Raw genomic sequence first — 15,257 nt, forward strand, 5'->3', positions numbered from 1 at the left:
CTAATAGTATACACTAGAAGAAATCAAAATGCAACCAATGAAAGTGTAAATCAAAGTAACAATGAAGCATTACAAATTCCTTCAGAACAAACCACCATTCGTAGATCTGAACGAACCTCAAGAATTTCAAATAAATTTGTGTCTTACGACTCATTCTCTCATAGACATAGAGCATACATTATAGCTATCCATTCATATTTTGAGCCTTCATGTTACAATGAAGCAAAAAAATTACCTGAATTGATAAAAGTTATGCATATAGAATTAGATGCTCTTAAAGAAGCTAACACTTAGGAAATTCTAAATTTACCCATTGGAAAGAAGACCATAAGATGTAGATGGGTTTTTAAAGTAAAAACCAAAAGTGATGGATCATTGGAAAGACATAAAGCTAGGCTAGTTGCCAAAGGATATTCTCAAGAATATGGAGTGGATTACGAAGAAACTTTTGCTCTCGTTGCCAAGATGGCCATTGTTCAAATGCTTGTAGCTATTTCGGCTATTAAAAAATAAAATATATTTCAAATGGATGTTAAAAATGCTTTTTTGAATGAGAATCTTAATGAGGAAGTATACATGGATATTCCACCTGGATTGATAATTCCTTCAGGTAAAGTACTTAAATTACAAAAGGCAATGTATGATCTCAAACAAGCACCTAAAGCTTTGTTTGATGCTTTTAACAATGTTATTGCAAGATATGGTTTTAAACCATGCTATACTGATACAGCTTTATTTATCAAGAATTCTTCTGCAGGTATTATAATTTTACTTTTATATGTTGATGATATGTTGATTACAGGGAGTGACAAAGAATGAATCAAGAAAGTAAAACAGTTTTTAAAAAAATCTTTTGAAATGACAGATCTTGGGTTCCTAACATACTTCCTTGGTATAGAAGTATCATACTCTAACAGAGGGTACATATTGTCACAAACAAAGTTTGCTTCAGATATTATTGACAGGTCAGGACTATCGGATGATAAAGTTGTTGACACCCCAGAGACTATTGGAATGAAAATGTGAGCCGATGATGGAGTTCCTTTAGACAATCCAACTCCCTTCAGACAGCTCATGGGATCTCTTATGTATTTGAGTATTACAAGACCAGACATAGTTCATGTTATACATATAGCTAGTCAATTTCAACACGCTCCAACATCAGCTCATATGAGTGCAGTGATGAGAATTATCAAATACATTAGAAGCACAACAAATAAGGGAGTTTTTCTATCTTCTTCTTCCTCCTTATATCTTATTGCATATTTTGATACTGATTGGGGAGGGGATCCAAATAATAGACACTCGACAACTGGTTTTTGTGTGTTTTAAGCGAATCTTTGATTTCATGAAGGTGCAAGAAACAACAAAAGGTGTCACTATCATCTACAGAAGTTGAATATAGAGCAATGGCAACTACTACCATGGAAATCGTGTGGCTCCAACAACTAATTTCAGATATAGGAATTCATCTTCAGAATCCTACAAGATTATGTTGTGACAACAAGAGCTCCATATACATTGCTCGAAATCATACGTTTCATGAAAGAACTAAGCATATAGAGATGGATTGTCATTTTGTTCGTGAAGAATATTTAAAGAAGACTATTGATCTTCCCTACGTGACATCAAAATATCAACTTGCGGATTTTTTCACCAAGGCAATGTGCTCACCAAGATTCAACTTTTTACTTAACAAACTTTCGGTGATATCACCATAAGTTTAAGGGAGACTGTTAGAAAACAATACATATATGTATATATATATACATACATACATATACATACTCTTCTTAATACAAGAGTATGTATTGTGAAATTGTCTACGAAGAGACAATACATAAACAAGCATAAAAACTTTATAAAAGAAGTGCACGAAAGCACTCTCACAACACTTGAACAAAATACACAAAAAGTGTATAAATAATAAACATGCAATAATGCATGTATTTCAATATATAAAAGCAAATGCTTGAGACTCTCAAGCTTAGGAAATACAAGGGGGGAACACCCCTATTTATACAAATGTTAGAAGGTGCAAAGGGGGGGCTCCCAAAGGAGTCGTTGGGAGCCCCCAACGGTCACATTTGTGACCGTTGGGGGCCCCCAACGACTCTATTGGGGGACCCCCAATGCACATAAAAGAAATCAAAAAATAAAAATAAAAAAAGAAATTACAAAAGTAAAAAATAAAAAGAAAATTACAGCATATTCTAAAAGTGAATATGCGCAAAACAGGAAATGACAGAAATGCCCTTTCGGGTAAAAATATATAAATATATATATTTATATATAGAGAGATATATGTACATATAATATATTATATGTAAATATATCTCTATGTATATAAATATATATATTTATATTTACAATGATTTTAGGAGCTACATTTTAACACCCCCCTTCAAACTTACGGTGTGATAACCGCAAGTTTGTCAAGAAGGAAATGAAATCTGGGCGAACATAGAGCTTTTGTGAAGAAGTCGGCAAGTTGATACTCAGATGTCACATATGGCAGATCAATGACCTTCTTCAAGTATTCCTCTCGGACATAATGACAATCCATCTCTATATGCTTTGTTCGCTCGTGAAATGTGTGGTTCTTGGCAATGTAGATGGCACTTTTATTGTCACAGCATAGCTTTGTTGGTTCTTTGACAACTACTCCCATATCTTCCAAAAGACGTCGAATCCATACTATTTCCATGGTGGTAGATGCCATGGCTCTGTATTTGGCTTCAGTGGATGATAAGGAGACCTTCTGTTGCTTTTTACATCGCCACGAGATCAAGGATTCTCCTAAAAAAATACAAAAACCAGTGGTGGAGTGACGGTTACTAGGGTCACCTACCCAATCTGAGTCAGTATAAGCAAGCAATTTTAATTCAGAAGAAGAGGATATGAATACTCCCTTATTCACTGTTCCCTTCAAGTATCTGATGATGCGAAGTACAGCACCCATATGGACGGTTGTAGGAGCATGTTGAAACTGACTGGCGATGTGTATAGCATGTGACAAATCGGGTCGAGTAATGCTAAGATACATTAAAGAACCTACCAACTGTCTGTAGGGAGTAGGATCAGTTAGAGGAACACCGTCGTCAATCTTCATTTTGGCTCCCACAACTTCAGGAGTTTAACATACTTTGTCATCAGAAATCCCTGATCTGTCAATAATCTCACAAGCAAGTTTAGACTGAGATAGAAAATAACCACGTTGCGAATAGGCAACCTCAATTCCAAGAAAAATATGTCAAAAAACCTAAGTCTGACATCTCAAATTTTGAAGTCAAGACGGACTTAATACCCTTGACTCCTTGTATATCATCACCTGTGATTAACATGTCATCAACATATAATAACAATATTACAATCCCTGCTTTAGATTTTCTAGTAAATAGAGCAGTATCAGTATAACATGAGGAGAAACCATTTTCCAGCATTACACTGGTAAATCTGTCATACCAGGCTTTGGGAGCCTGTTTCAAACCATAAAGGGCCTTTCGAAGACGAAGGACTATATTTTTAGGGATCTCCATGCCAGGTGGAGCATCCATATACACTTCTTCATTAAGATCACCATTTAAAAAGGCATTTTTCACATCCATTTGAAAGATATTCCAATTTTTGATAGATGCAATAGTGATAAGACACCTAACTGTAACCATTCGGGCTACAGGAGCAAAAGTTTATTCATAATCAATCCCATACTCTTGCCCATACCCTTTTGCAACTAAGCGAGCCTTATACCTTTCAAGTGATCCGTCACTCTTAGTTTTAACTTTAAATACCCATCGACAACCTATAGTTTTCTTTCCTATAAGTAGAGATTGAAAATCCCACGTTTCAGCCCTTTTAAGAGCACTAAGTTCATTTTGCATAGCTTCTTGCCATTCTATACATTTCTTTGCTTCTTCAAAGTTTTTTGGTTCAAAATAAGAATGAATGGCACTAAGACAAGCCCTATATCGGGGCGAAAAGGAATCAAAGGAGACAAAACGAGTGGGAGGTCTCCTATTCCTCTCAGACCTTCGGTGATCGAGAACAGGAATGAGTTCACTATATTGGTCAATAGCACTTCTAAAGGTGTTTTGGTTTCTACGAGAGTATGTTATAGGATCATTAGAAATCCTGTCTTCTTGTTGGTTATGCTCTTCGATATTACTTTCAATGTTCTCATCATGGTTTGATGACATATCATCATCACTGGATGTATCATCATTACTAGATAATAAGTCAAAAAGGAAGGAATAATCAAAATTTTCTTGTTGAGAAACATTTTTTTCAAATCCACTTTCATTTTCCAAAAAAGTTACATTTCTAGAAACATATAATTTATCTTCTCGAAGATCATAGCATCGAAATCCCTTTTGAGTTTCGGAATATCCAAGAAAAGCGCAGGGGATAGCCTTGGGAGAGAGTTTGTCATTCTTATCCGTAAGAATGAAACACTTACACCCGAAGACTCGTAACCTATTATAATCTGGTTCGAGTTTATACAAGATCTCAAAAGGAGATATTTTTCCTAATATTCTAGAAGGCAAACGATTTATTAGATAAACAGAAGCAAGAGCAGCTTCAGCCCAAAAATTTTTTGGTATGTTTTGAGAAATAAGAAGGGTTCTAGTGGTCTCAATAATATGTCTATGTTTTCTTTCGGCCAACCCATTCTGTTGGGGGGTTTTAGGACAAGATCTTTGGTGAATAATTCCTTGATCTTCAAGATATATTTTAAATTGGTTGGAGAGATATTCTCCTCCAGAATCACTTCTAAAAATCTTTATGTTACTATTAAATTGATTCTTGATCATCGAATGGAAAGTTCTAAAGCATGAAAAGACTTCATGTTTGAATTTAAGAAAAAAGATCCATGAATATCTAGAGAAATCATCCACAAAAATAACATAATAAGAAAAACCTCCTTTTGAGACAACAGGTGCTGGTCCCCAAACATCGGAATGAATAATTTCAAAAGGTTTTGATGAGAACATAGTTCTTTGCTCAAAAGGTAAACTTTTCATTTTTCCGATAATACAGTCATTACAAGAAAAGGAACTTTTACATAGGTCTTTTGCAAAATGTAAGTAAGACAACTTGGTGATATTAGGATGACCAAGTCTTTTGTGCCACATGTTTATATCTTTGTTTCGGGCAACATTACAAAAAGATTTTGGAACTCGAAGAGATTCCATGTAGTATAAATCGCCTTTTCTAAAGCCTTCCCCAATCAATTTCCCGGACAGGCGATCCTGTATTAAACATTTATCACATGAAAATTTAATATCACAACCATGATCCGAGAGTTGAGAAACAGAAAGAAGATTTAAATTAAGTTTAGGTATAAATCTAATTTTTGGAATAAAAAAATCTTGAGTTTCAAAATTACCTATTCCTTTAATTTCAAGAGAAGTTCCATCCGCAGTGGAAACAAAGGATGGAGAAGCATTTTTTGAATAATCGGAAAGTGAAAACATGTTTGGGGACATATGAAAGGATGCACCTGAGTCCAAAAGCCAAGAGACTTTACCTGGAATGGAAGAAGTAGACACGGCGGCACCGGATGTAGCTCCCTTGAGAAGAGGTTGAAGGGCTTCCATTATTTGGTTCAACGAGAGTGACCCACTTGATGATGCCTCTTCCTTTTGTGGTGCGCCGGTGGTGGCCATAGCAAGAAGCTTCTTCCATTTGGGACATACTGGCTTGATATGCCCCGGTTCTTTACAAAAGTGACATATAGTCTTGCTATAGTCCCGCTTCCCTCTTTGTCCACCATCTCCTCCTTGATTTTGGAATTTAAAGTGAGGAGGACGATAGGTCTTTACATTATTTCCGGGTCTTGATACGGCATTAACCTCATTATTTTCTTCATAATTACAAGGAACCATAAGAACACTTGGTCCTTGTTTACATAAATTCATACGAGTCTCCTCACCACTTAATTTGGTGAGAACATCTTCAAGAGAGGGAGGAGTAAATGAGGATAGAAGTGATGACCTTATTTGCTCAAATTCCGGTCTCAACCCATTCAAAAAATTAAAGAAACGATCTTCTTCAAGTTGCTTGTGGCGGAGTTCAATTGCCTCTCCACTCCATTTTGGTTCAAGCATAGAGAGCTCATCCCAAATAGAGGAAAGATCGGCAAAATATTCCCTAATAGACATTTCACCTTGAGTAAGGGAGAGGGCCTTCTTTTGAAGGTAATACTTATGAGATAGGTCTCTTGATGTATACATCTTCTCGAGATAATGCCAAGCTTCTGATGCCTTTTTGAATTTGATAATGTTGGCATTAATCTTCGTTTCGACGGATGCGAAGAACCAAGAAAGAATCTTGAAGTTCTTCATTTCCCATTCGTCGTGTTTCTTTGAGTATTCTTCAAGAGCTTTGATCCTTTCCTCTCCCTCAAGAATCTTGATTTCACTTCCGTCCATTATGGTTATCTTGGGTTCCGGCTCCGGAATTGTTCCTTGCACATAACCCCACAATCCTTTTCCTTTTATGTGGGCCTCCATATTCCCGGCCCAAATATGATAGTTGGACCCATTCAATTTGAAGCCAAGGGCAAAGTGAGACTCTTTCTCACCCATTAAGACGTAGAGAGAAGAAGAAAAAAGACGTACCAATACGATGTTTCAACTTCTTTTTATCACAAGATCCACCTAAAATATTTGAGAAGCAAGATCCACCACTTCAATCTCAAAAAATCCGAAGGCATGGTTTTTGAAGCACTCGAACAAAGGCGGATCTCATGATCTCCAATCACCAACCGAGCTTTGATACCATGTGAAATTGTCTATGAAGAGACAATACATAAACAAGCATAAAAACTTTATAAAAGAAGTGCACGAGCTCACAACACTTGAACAAAATACACAAAAAGTGTATAAATAATAAACATGCAATAATGCATGTATTTCAATATATAAAAGCAAATGCTTGAGACTCTCAAGCTTAGGAAATACAAGGGGGGAACACCCCTATTTATACAAATGTTAGAAGGTGCAAAGGGGGGGCTCCCAAAGGAGTCGTTGGGAGCCCCCAACGGTCACATTTGTGACCGTTGGGGGGCCCCAACGACTCTATTGGGGGACCCCCAATGCACATAAAAGAAATCAAAAAATAAAAATAAAAAAAGAAATTACAAAAGTAAAAAAGAAAAAGAAAATTACAGCATATTCTAAAAGTGAATATGCGCAAAACAGGAAATGACAGAAATGCCCTTTCGGGTAAAAATATATAAATATATATATTTATATATATAGAGATATATGTACATATAATATATTATATGTAAATATATCTCTATGTATATAAATATATATATTTATATTTACAATGATTTTAGGAGCTACATTTTAACATGTATATGTATAAGTATATGTATATAAATATATATTTAAAGTATATACGTATATTCTTGTAATTTTTATTTTCTTATTTCTGTAATTTCTTATTTTATTTATTTTTCTTTTTCAGTTTTTGGTGTACATAGTCAGTAGCTGACTTGTACAGTGTACAACAGTCAGCCACTGACTGTGTACACAGCCCGTCAAAAAAGAGTAGTTGGGCTGATTCCCAACAACTCTAATTAGAGCTGTTGGGAATAGCCCAACGGCTCTTTCAAAGTGTAATGCATTATAAATAAGGGCAATAAGCCCATTGTAAGTGTCTATGAATGAAAGGGTTTTATCCCCTCAGCAATAACACAGTGCATTTGAAGCACTTGTTCTTTCTTGTGGTGTGAAGCTTTTTTATGCTATTTTGTTTTGACATATGTTTTGAATATCAAGTTATTTGGAAACTTGATTGTGTGTGAGACTTTTCGCAAATACAAGAATAAGCCACTAAGCGCCGAAAACATTCATAAAATAATGAATACTATTGGCGAATAATCCCTTCAAGAAGTGATACAAGGAACGGGTGCTAACCCCATATTTATACACTTTGTGGAGGCTCAAAGGAGTCATTGGGATCTACCCAACGGCAAGAAATGCAGCCATTGGATAGAGTCCAACGACTCTTTTGGGGGAGTTCCAAATAAGCCCTTGAGGCTGGGAATAATTACAAGAATAAGAAAATAAAAATAGCATAACAGAAAAAGGAAAAAATACATACAGAAATTGTACATGTGTGAAAAGACTAAAACGTCCCTAGGATATGTATGTACAGAAATACATATATTTATATGTAAACATATATATATATATATATAAGATATACATATATGTTTTCATTAACAGTATGATTGACAATACACTTGATATGGACAGCTCTCAAGTGACTATCTAGTCTCAAGGTGAAAGAGGCCAAATATCAAATGGCTGCCCATCATCTTTGGGTGTCAACTTGATAAGCTTACCTTCAAATATCTTGTCATGGTATTAGCGAACGGAGTCAGATAATGAAGATAAAATTTTAAGGTGAACACAGATCTGAAAAGCAAAGCACTAGTCATTTGTTGATAGGTCAACTCTCATCAAACGTGTTGTACGGTGTATTGCTCCACCTTACATCCATTTTCAAGGTTCCAAAGAAGGTTGAAATTAAAATCGTTAAACACCTAAAAGATTACTACTCCATCATACATATCCTTAATTATACTAATGTACTTGAGAGAAACACCTTTCTTCATCATTGTCCACCAGAGAACGTGTGGAGGGGTGACAACCAATTTTCCTATAACGATTGGGTTACATCAAGGATCTGCCTTAAGCCCTTTCCTATTTGTTATAGTGATAGATGAGCTTACGAGATCAATTCAAGAAAATGTGTCGTGGTGTATGTTGTTTGTTGATGATATTGTTTTGATTGATGAGTCTAGAGTTGGGGTTAATGCTAAGTTAGAATTATGGAGACAGACAGACATTGGAAGCAAGAGTTTTTAAGTTGAGTAAGAGTAAGACAGAATATATGGAATGTCGGTTTAGTAAGCAACGAAGTAGTGATGGGAGTGTAGTGAAGCTTGGTGAGAAAGAAATACGGGTGGATGATTGTTTCAAATATTTGTGATCTATCATTCAAAAGTATGGAGAAATTGATGGAGATGTAAATCATAGGATAAAGGTTGGGTGGATGAAATGGAAAGTGCAACTGGAGTGTTGTGCGATCGTAGAATGCCATTGCGGTTGAAGGGAAAGTTTTATAGGGCGACTATTAGGCCCGCTTTACTATATGGTACGGAATGTTGGGCTGCCAAGAGACATCATATTAAAAAAATGAGTGTAGCTGAGATGCGTATGCTTAGATGGATGTGTGAAAATACAATAAAAGATAAGATTTGGAACGAGGAGATACGTAAGAAGGTAGGCGTTGCACCCATTGAAAATAAGATGAGAGGGAATCGTTTATGGTGGTTTGGACATATTCGGCGAAGGCCTAATGATGCTCCAGTTAGAAGGATGGAGAAATGGGAAAATATATTAGTTAAAAGAGGTCGGGGTAGGCCTAGGAAGACTTGGATGGAGATGATAGGAAAGGATATGAATGCTTTGAACCTCACCGAGGACATGGCATTGGATAGAAATGATTGGAGGAGAAGGATTCATGTGGAAGACCCAGAATGATTTTCTTTGTTGGTTCATATCGCCAACCCCAATTGTTTTGGGATGAAGGCGTAGTTGTTGTTGTTGTTGTTGTTGTTGTTTGTTGTTGTAAACACCTAAAAGGTTTTCTTTGGCATGGAAGAGAAAGTAGCACAAGAAACGGCACCTCCTTCCCTGGCTACATATGTGTTTGCCAAATGCTAGGGGTGGCTTGTCATCAAGTATAGAGAATTGTTGAATAAGACAATGTTAAAAAAAGTGGATGTGGTGTTTGAGTAGTGACAAAGCCAACTGGGCAAAGTTGATTACTATTTAAAGCTAAAGCTAACTATCAGCTAGAGGGATAGCCATCGCAATGGAGAACTAACTATAGCTGGGGTATGGGAATGGGAGTGGGAATTTGGAAGGAGTGGAGCAGCCTTATTCGACTCTTTCTAGAAAGATAAGGCTTCTCTAGGATCAGGAGTAGACATCTCTTTTTGGACACATCCTTGGGCTGCTAGTGGTTCCTTCAGGGAAACACATCCCAGCATCTTTAACTTGGCCAAATTTCAAGAGTGTTCAATTGCTGATAACTGAGATGCAGTTCAGTAGGAAGCTGGCTTTGAGCAGGCCAATTCATGCAGTGAAAACAGAGGAATGGAGAAGGATATGAAGTGAAAACAGGCAAAGTGGTTCACTTATAGCATTGACATAAAAGGTTTAATGTCAAATAAACCCATACATCACACTTCTTGTGGAAGGCAGATATGTTGCACAAGCCATACAAGTGTTATATCGTACCCATATCCATGTGACAGAGATAGGTGAAAGTGTTTATATTTAAAAACAATTTTAATAGGACTGAAACAAGATTGGCAAATCTCCATGATCAAATAACATGAATCATAATAGCAACCAAACAGAATAGCTTGGTTCATTTATCTAAATAAGAAGAAAAATTACATGTTATAAACGAATGGTTACTTTTTCCTCTGTCATTTTCTTATAAGGGAACATCATAGTATCCTCGATGATTAAACCCTGTGAAGAAATATCGATGGTTAACATACTCTTATTTATAGCAGGTCGCCCTGAGAGAAGCCGAAGTTGAGTGGCTTCCCAAGCAAGTTCCTATTATTTTCTCCTTTGAAATGATGAAATACCTATTATATAAAAGTTAGAACCTTAGTTTATATTCTGGTTAATGATTTTAAATGAGACCAATATATATTTTTTAGAATTATAAGTTATTCCACTTTCCTTGATGTTAATTTGGTACCTCAGAGAAACAATCAAACTATAGCCCTCGGTCATGTATGTACCTGAACAAATGAAATTTTGATCATCTTGCTATCGCCTATTTAGCTATTTGTAACTTGATGCTATGCCAAACCTAATCCATTATCATAAAACTATAGTGGTTTGACCTTAACAGTTGCTAGGTTGGATGCAATAATTCAGTATACAAGCATGTTCAAATCCAACTCCTTTTTAATGATTACACCAAATAGAACAACTTTATTAGTCTAATGATCCTGCCAATGGAAAAAACTAATCATGTAAACGGAGGAGAAATGTATCTATGTTTGAAATTTTTGTTAATTGTTCACCAGAATGACACCTGAACACTATGTTTTACAATTCAAACCATATGAAAATAAAAGCATGGGGAAGCAAGAGGAAATTACTCTTTTAAATAAAGATGTCACATCTGTTTCCCTGTGGTCGGGACTACCATCTGCATCTATACCAGCTGGCAAGCCAGTCAACTCAGATTGTTTGGCTGTTGATAGCAATTCCTCAGTCAAAGCAATTACCTATAAAACCAGAGAATTCACCACAGATATCAAGAGCAAAAAATTGGCCCAAACCTCATGAGATAAATTAGAAAAAACAGATGCGAGTCGAACTTAGGATCTGAGCGAGAAGAGAACATCTGAAATAAGGAATGGAGCAAGGAGGCAGTCGATCACAAGAACATATCACCTGCACATGAACCAAGATAGTATGATGGGCATCTTGATGTAGCATGCTATATGCCACGAGAAACCATTAAGGGTCCATGGCCAAACACATAACCGCCAAAAACCCTCACCTTTAAATTTCAGAACTCAAATAAAGAAAAACAGAAATCTCCGCAGAAAATTCCCATGTGCCCATGCAGCTCAATCGTGCTGCCCTGCTCAAACAACATCAACAATACCTCCACAGGACAAAATAAAAAGACAAAGATCTATCAACCATATCCATGCACAAAGGTTCTTTCTTTTCCTTTTCCTGCTTCTTCTTGAGAAAGGATAAAATATGCAACTATGTAATGCAACTCTACTTCATGAAAAGAAAAACTGAAATCAGCATCCTAATTGTGGTGGCCCTACTTAAACCATGGTCCATATCAACCAGCCATGGATCATGAGGGCTTCACCAAATCCATTTTTGTAGTGAAAAATCAAAATTGAACACTCAAACAACTCAGAAAAAAGAACTATATCTGTTTGACTCAAAGTCCAAACCTATGAAGTTATATGAAAAAACCAACAACCTGGTTAATTCATCTTGACTCAAATAGATGGGATAACAAAAAAGAAATCCTGCCAAAACAAGTCTTCATGTAAGGCGTTCTCTGAGTAAAGGACCCATTCCCAGTCAAAGACTCAGCTTTACAAATTAAGCTTAAATGACCTAGCCTATAACCAAATTCAACAATGATTGTTGAGTCAAGACCAACCAAAATCGAGTTTTACACTTTGAATCAGGAGCCTTCAAACTGTCGAGAGAGCTATACAGTCAAGCTCGGAGAAAACCAGCATAAGTTTCATACAGAGTTACTATGGTGTACTTGCTCTAAAAATAATGCCTAGTATGTCAATGACAGTAATATTTCTTATAACAACTACAGCTATGTCACTTGCAGCAGATTGACATAAGTAGAATAGAACTTTGCTATTTTTCATCTGTTGCAATTTTAATCTCCGTTCTGGTCATTTGTCTAAATAAAGAAGCGACAATGGCGTTCCCAATTCAAGTAACAGTGTAGATAGAGTAAAAAGTATTATTCGAGCAAATAATATGATCCAAAAAAGAACCAAAGAATGTGAAAACTAGTAAAGTAACGCGAGAAGTATCATCTCACCTCTTGGAGTTCTTTTTCCATCTCCCCATACTCGGAATTTCCAGGCTCAGCTTCTAAGAGTTTCTTCACCTGTTTTTGTTAAAAAGGAAAAATAATAGAAATTTTAATTTTTAAAACTCATGATGCGAAAATAGGGAAAAAGATGAAATATGAAACTTCCACCATTGTATCCGTTTACCTCAATTATCCAACAATATATTTTGAAGAATTTAACCTCCACCAAGGAGGAGAAGAAGAAGAGAAAAGGGAGGAGAAAAAAAATAAAAACACTAGTTTACATACCACAAAGAGAGAGACCCTAAATTGCGAGAGGGAATTCTTGCAAAAACCCCAACCCTCCTCTCTCCCCAATCGATCAAAATTGAAAAAAACGAATTCGAAGAGGAAGAAAAACGAAAATCCATAAATCGAAACCCCAACACATAAAATTTGACACCGAGTCCCCGGAAACCGCTAATTTTCCTCTTGAATTCTCAATACACAAAATAAATAAAAAGCAGGAAACTCAAATTTTCTGGGAAAAGAAGATCCTAACATATAAGATTTCATTCGCCACTCCAAATCCCTTTTTCTATTGTGGGGGAAGTTTAGAGAGAGAGAAATAGAGGTTACCTGATGCAGCTGTTCCCTGTAGGTGGAGAGATTCGAGGAGAGCTCGTCCATGCTGAGCTCTTCATCCATTCTTCCTTCTTCTTCTTCTCTCTCTCGCGTTCCCCCGAAACCCTCGAAACAAAATTGGGGTTTCTTTCGGTGTTCCCTTTCTCCTCGCCTTGATTCCGGTGTTTTGGATACCTAAATGCTGATACAAATGGATCGGACCCGATCTGATATCGCACAAAAACAAAATACTTTGTTTTCGGATATGGATCCGAACATAGAATCTCAATGTCTAAGATTCTGACGAATTTGGATGGAGGTACTAGTAATATTTGGGTTCTGATAAATATTTGTTTCAGTTACACTTAAATACTTATTTTCACCTATTTTTAACTGCTGAATAAAAATAATGTTAGTCCATTTGATATTGATGAGAAGTTCCACGTAGCCTTTCGTTACCAACAACTATATAGGTCACTTGGACATATTGTAGATTTGGCATCGAAAAGCGAAGAAGCCTATATATGTATAAGAAAAGTGTCAAGAAAATTACTTAAAAAAATACAGTTAATTCACCATGAGTCTGTTGCAACTCATAAAGACCAATCTAAGAAAACGAGATCGAAGAGCGTAGATGAAATTCACATTTACCCTGACCCTTATGATAAGTTGCATCAAAGCGTCAACATCATCTTCGACAAGTCAGGAGTAAACCTTATAGATTATAATAAAAATATTCACCTAGCGAAGGGTATCAAAATGAAACTTGCCTCTGGTCGCAGTCGTCGGAGGACAAATGGTGCACTAGAATTAGTTTGCAAGAAAATATGTAAGAAACAACCAAGCCCTAAGCAACCAAACCCTTCACATGAATAGGTATGTAATACAGTATATTGCTTCACATATAGATTGTATTATGTGCAACTTATCAATATCTAACTTGTGTAATTTTCAACATGTAACAATACCCTACAGACGTGCATTACAACGTTGGAACCTGCAATCCCCCCGACCTGTTTGAGTGGAACGATGGCATAAGTTTGACAAGTCTTTTGGTTTATAACAATTTTGGCAGGATGTTTGCATTTCTTGTTGAACTTAATGTAGTGCATGATATTGTTTTGTTTAATGACAGGCTCAGTTCAATTCAAAAGTGAGCAACGCAACACAGGAATCACGTGTGGTTTCTTTAGCTATAAAATAGTTGTAGCATTTAACTTTTATTAGTATAAATCGTTGTAATGTTTAGCATTCTGTAATTCTTTGTTGTAATTCTATAATTCTTTATTGTAAATCGATAATTTTTTTTTGTAATTCTATAATTCTTTATTGTAAATCTATAATTATTTGTTGTAATGTTATAATTCTTTGTTGTAATTCTATAATATAAATCATACTACAAATATCATAAAACTCGTCCCTAGAAAATACATAATATCTTACAAATCGATATACAACAATTGAGCATAATATATTACAAATCGATATACGATAATTCAACATAATAGCTTATAAATCGATATTAACAAACAAAACAATATTTTACAAAAATCGACACTAGAAAACACTTAATATCTTATCAATCTATATACGGCAATTCGGCATAATAAATTACAAATCAATATTAACAATCAAAACTATATCTCACAAATCGATACTAGAAAACACATAATATAATACAAATCGATATACGGCAATTCAGTATAATATATTACAAATCGATATTAACGAACAAAATAATAACTCACAAACCTGCTTGTTCCGAGAAAACACATAATATATGATTTGCCGTCTCGGTGAGTTCCGTGTAACTATGTGTTTTTATGATTTATGAAGTTACAATATCTCATAAATTGATACTAGAAAACACATAATATATTACAATTTGATATACGGCAATTCAGCATAATATATTACAAATCGATATTAATAAACAAAATAATATCACCAAATTGACATTATATCAAGAAGCTTCATTCTCAAAAAAGTGGGTGGCGGGGGCG

General features: G+C 35.6%; 1 protein-coding gene across 1 annotated transcript in view; it reads right to left on the reverse strand.

The window, feature by feature from the left end:
• LOC149817403 (uncharacterized) overlaps nt 1-13,423 on the reverse strand; it is a 33,868-nt gene extending 20,445 nt beyond the window's left edge. Inside the window, exons 1-3 of the mRNA XM_089987310.1 lie at nt 13,270-13,423; nt 12,658-12,726; nt 11,213-11,341 (exon numbers count right to left, since the gene is read on the reverse strand). Coding sequence (XP_089843436.1) covers nt 11,213-11,341; nt 12,658-12,726; nt 13,270-13,338 — 267 coding nt within the window. The 5' untranslated portion in view covers nt 13,339-13,423. The remainder of the gene's footprint in view (nt 1-11,212; nt 11,342-12,657; nt 12,727-13,269) is intronic.
• Between the last annotated feature and the right edge of the window lie 1,834 nt (nt 13,424-15,257).

Source organism: Nuphar pumila, chromosome 14, assembly GCF_984573655.1.
Source record: "Nuphar pumila chromosome 14, dmNupPumi1.hap1.1, whole genome shotgun sequence".
NCBI classification, from domain to species: Eukaryota; Viridiplantae; Streptophyta; class Magnoliopsida; order Nymphaeales; family Nymphaeaceae; genus Nuphar; species Nuphar pumila.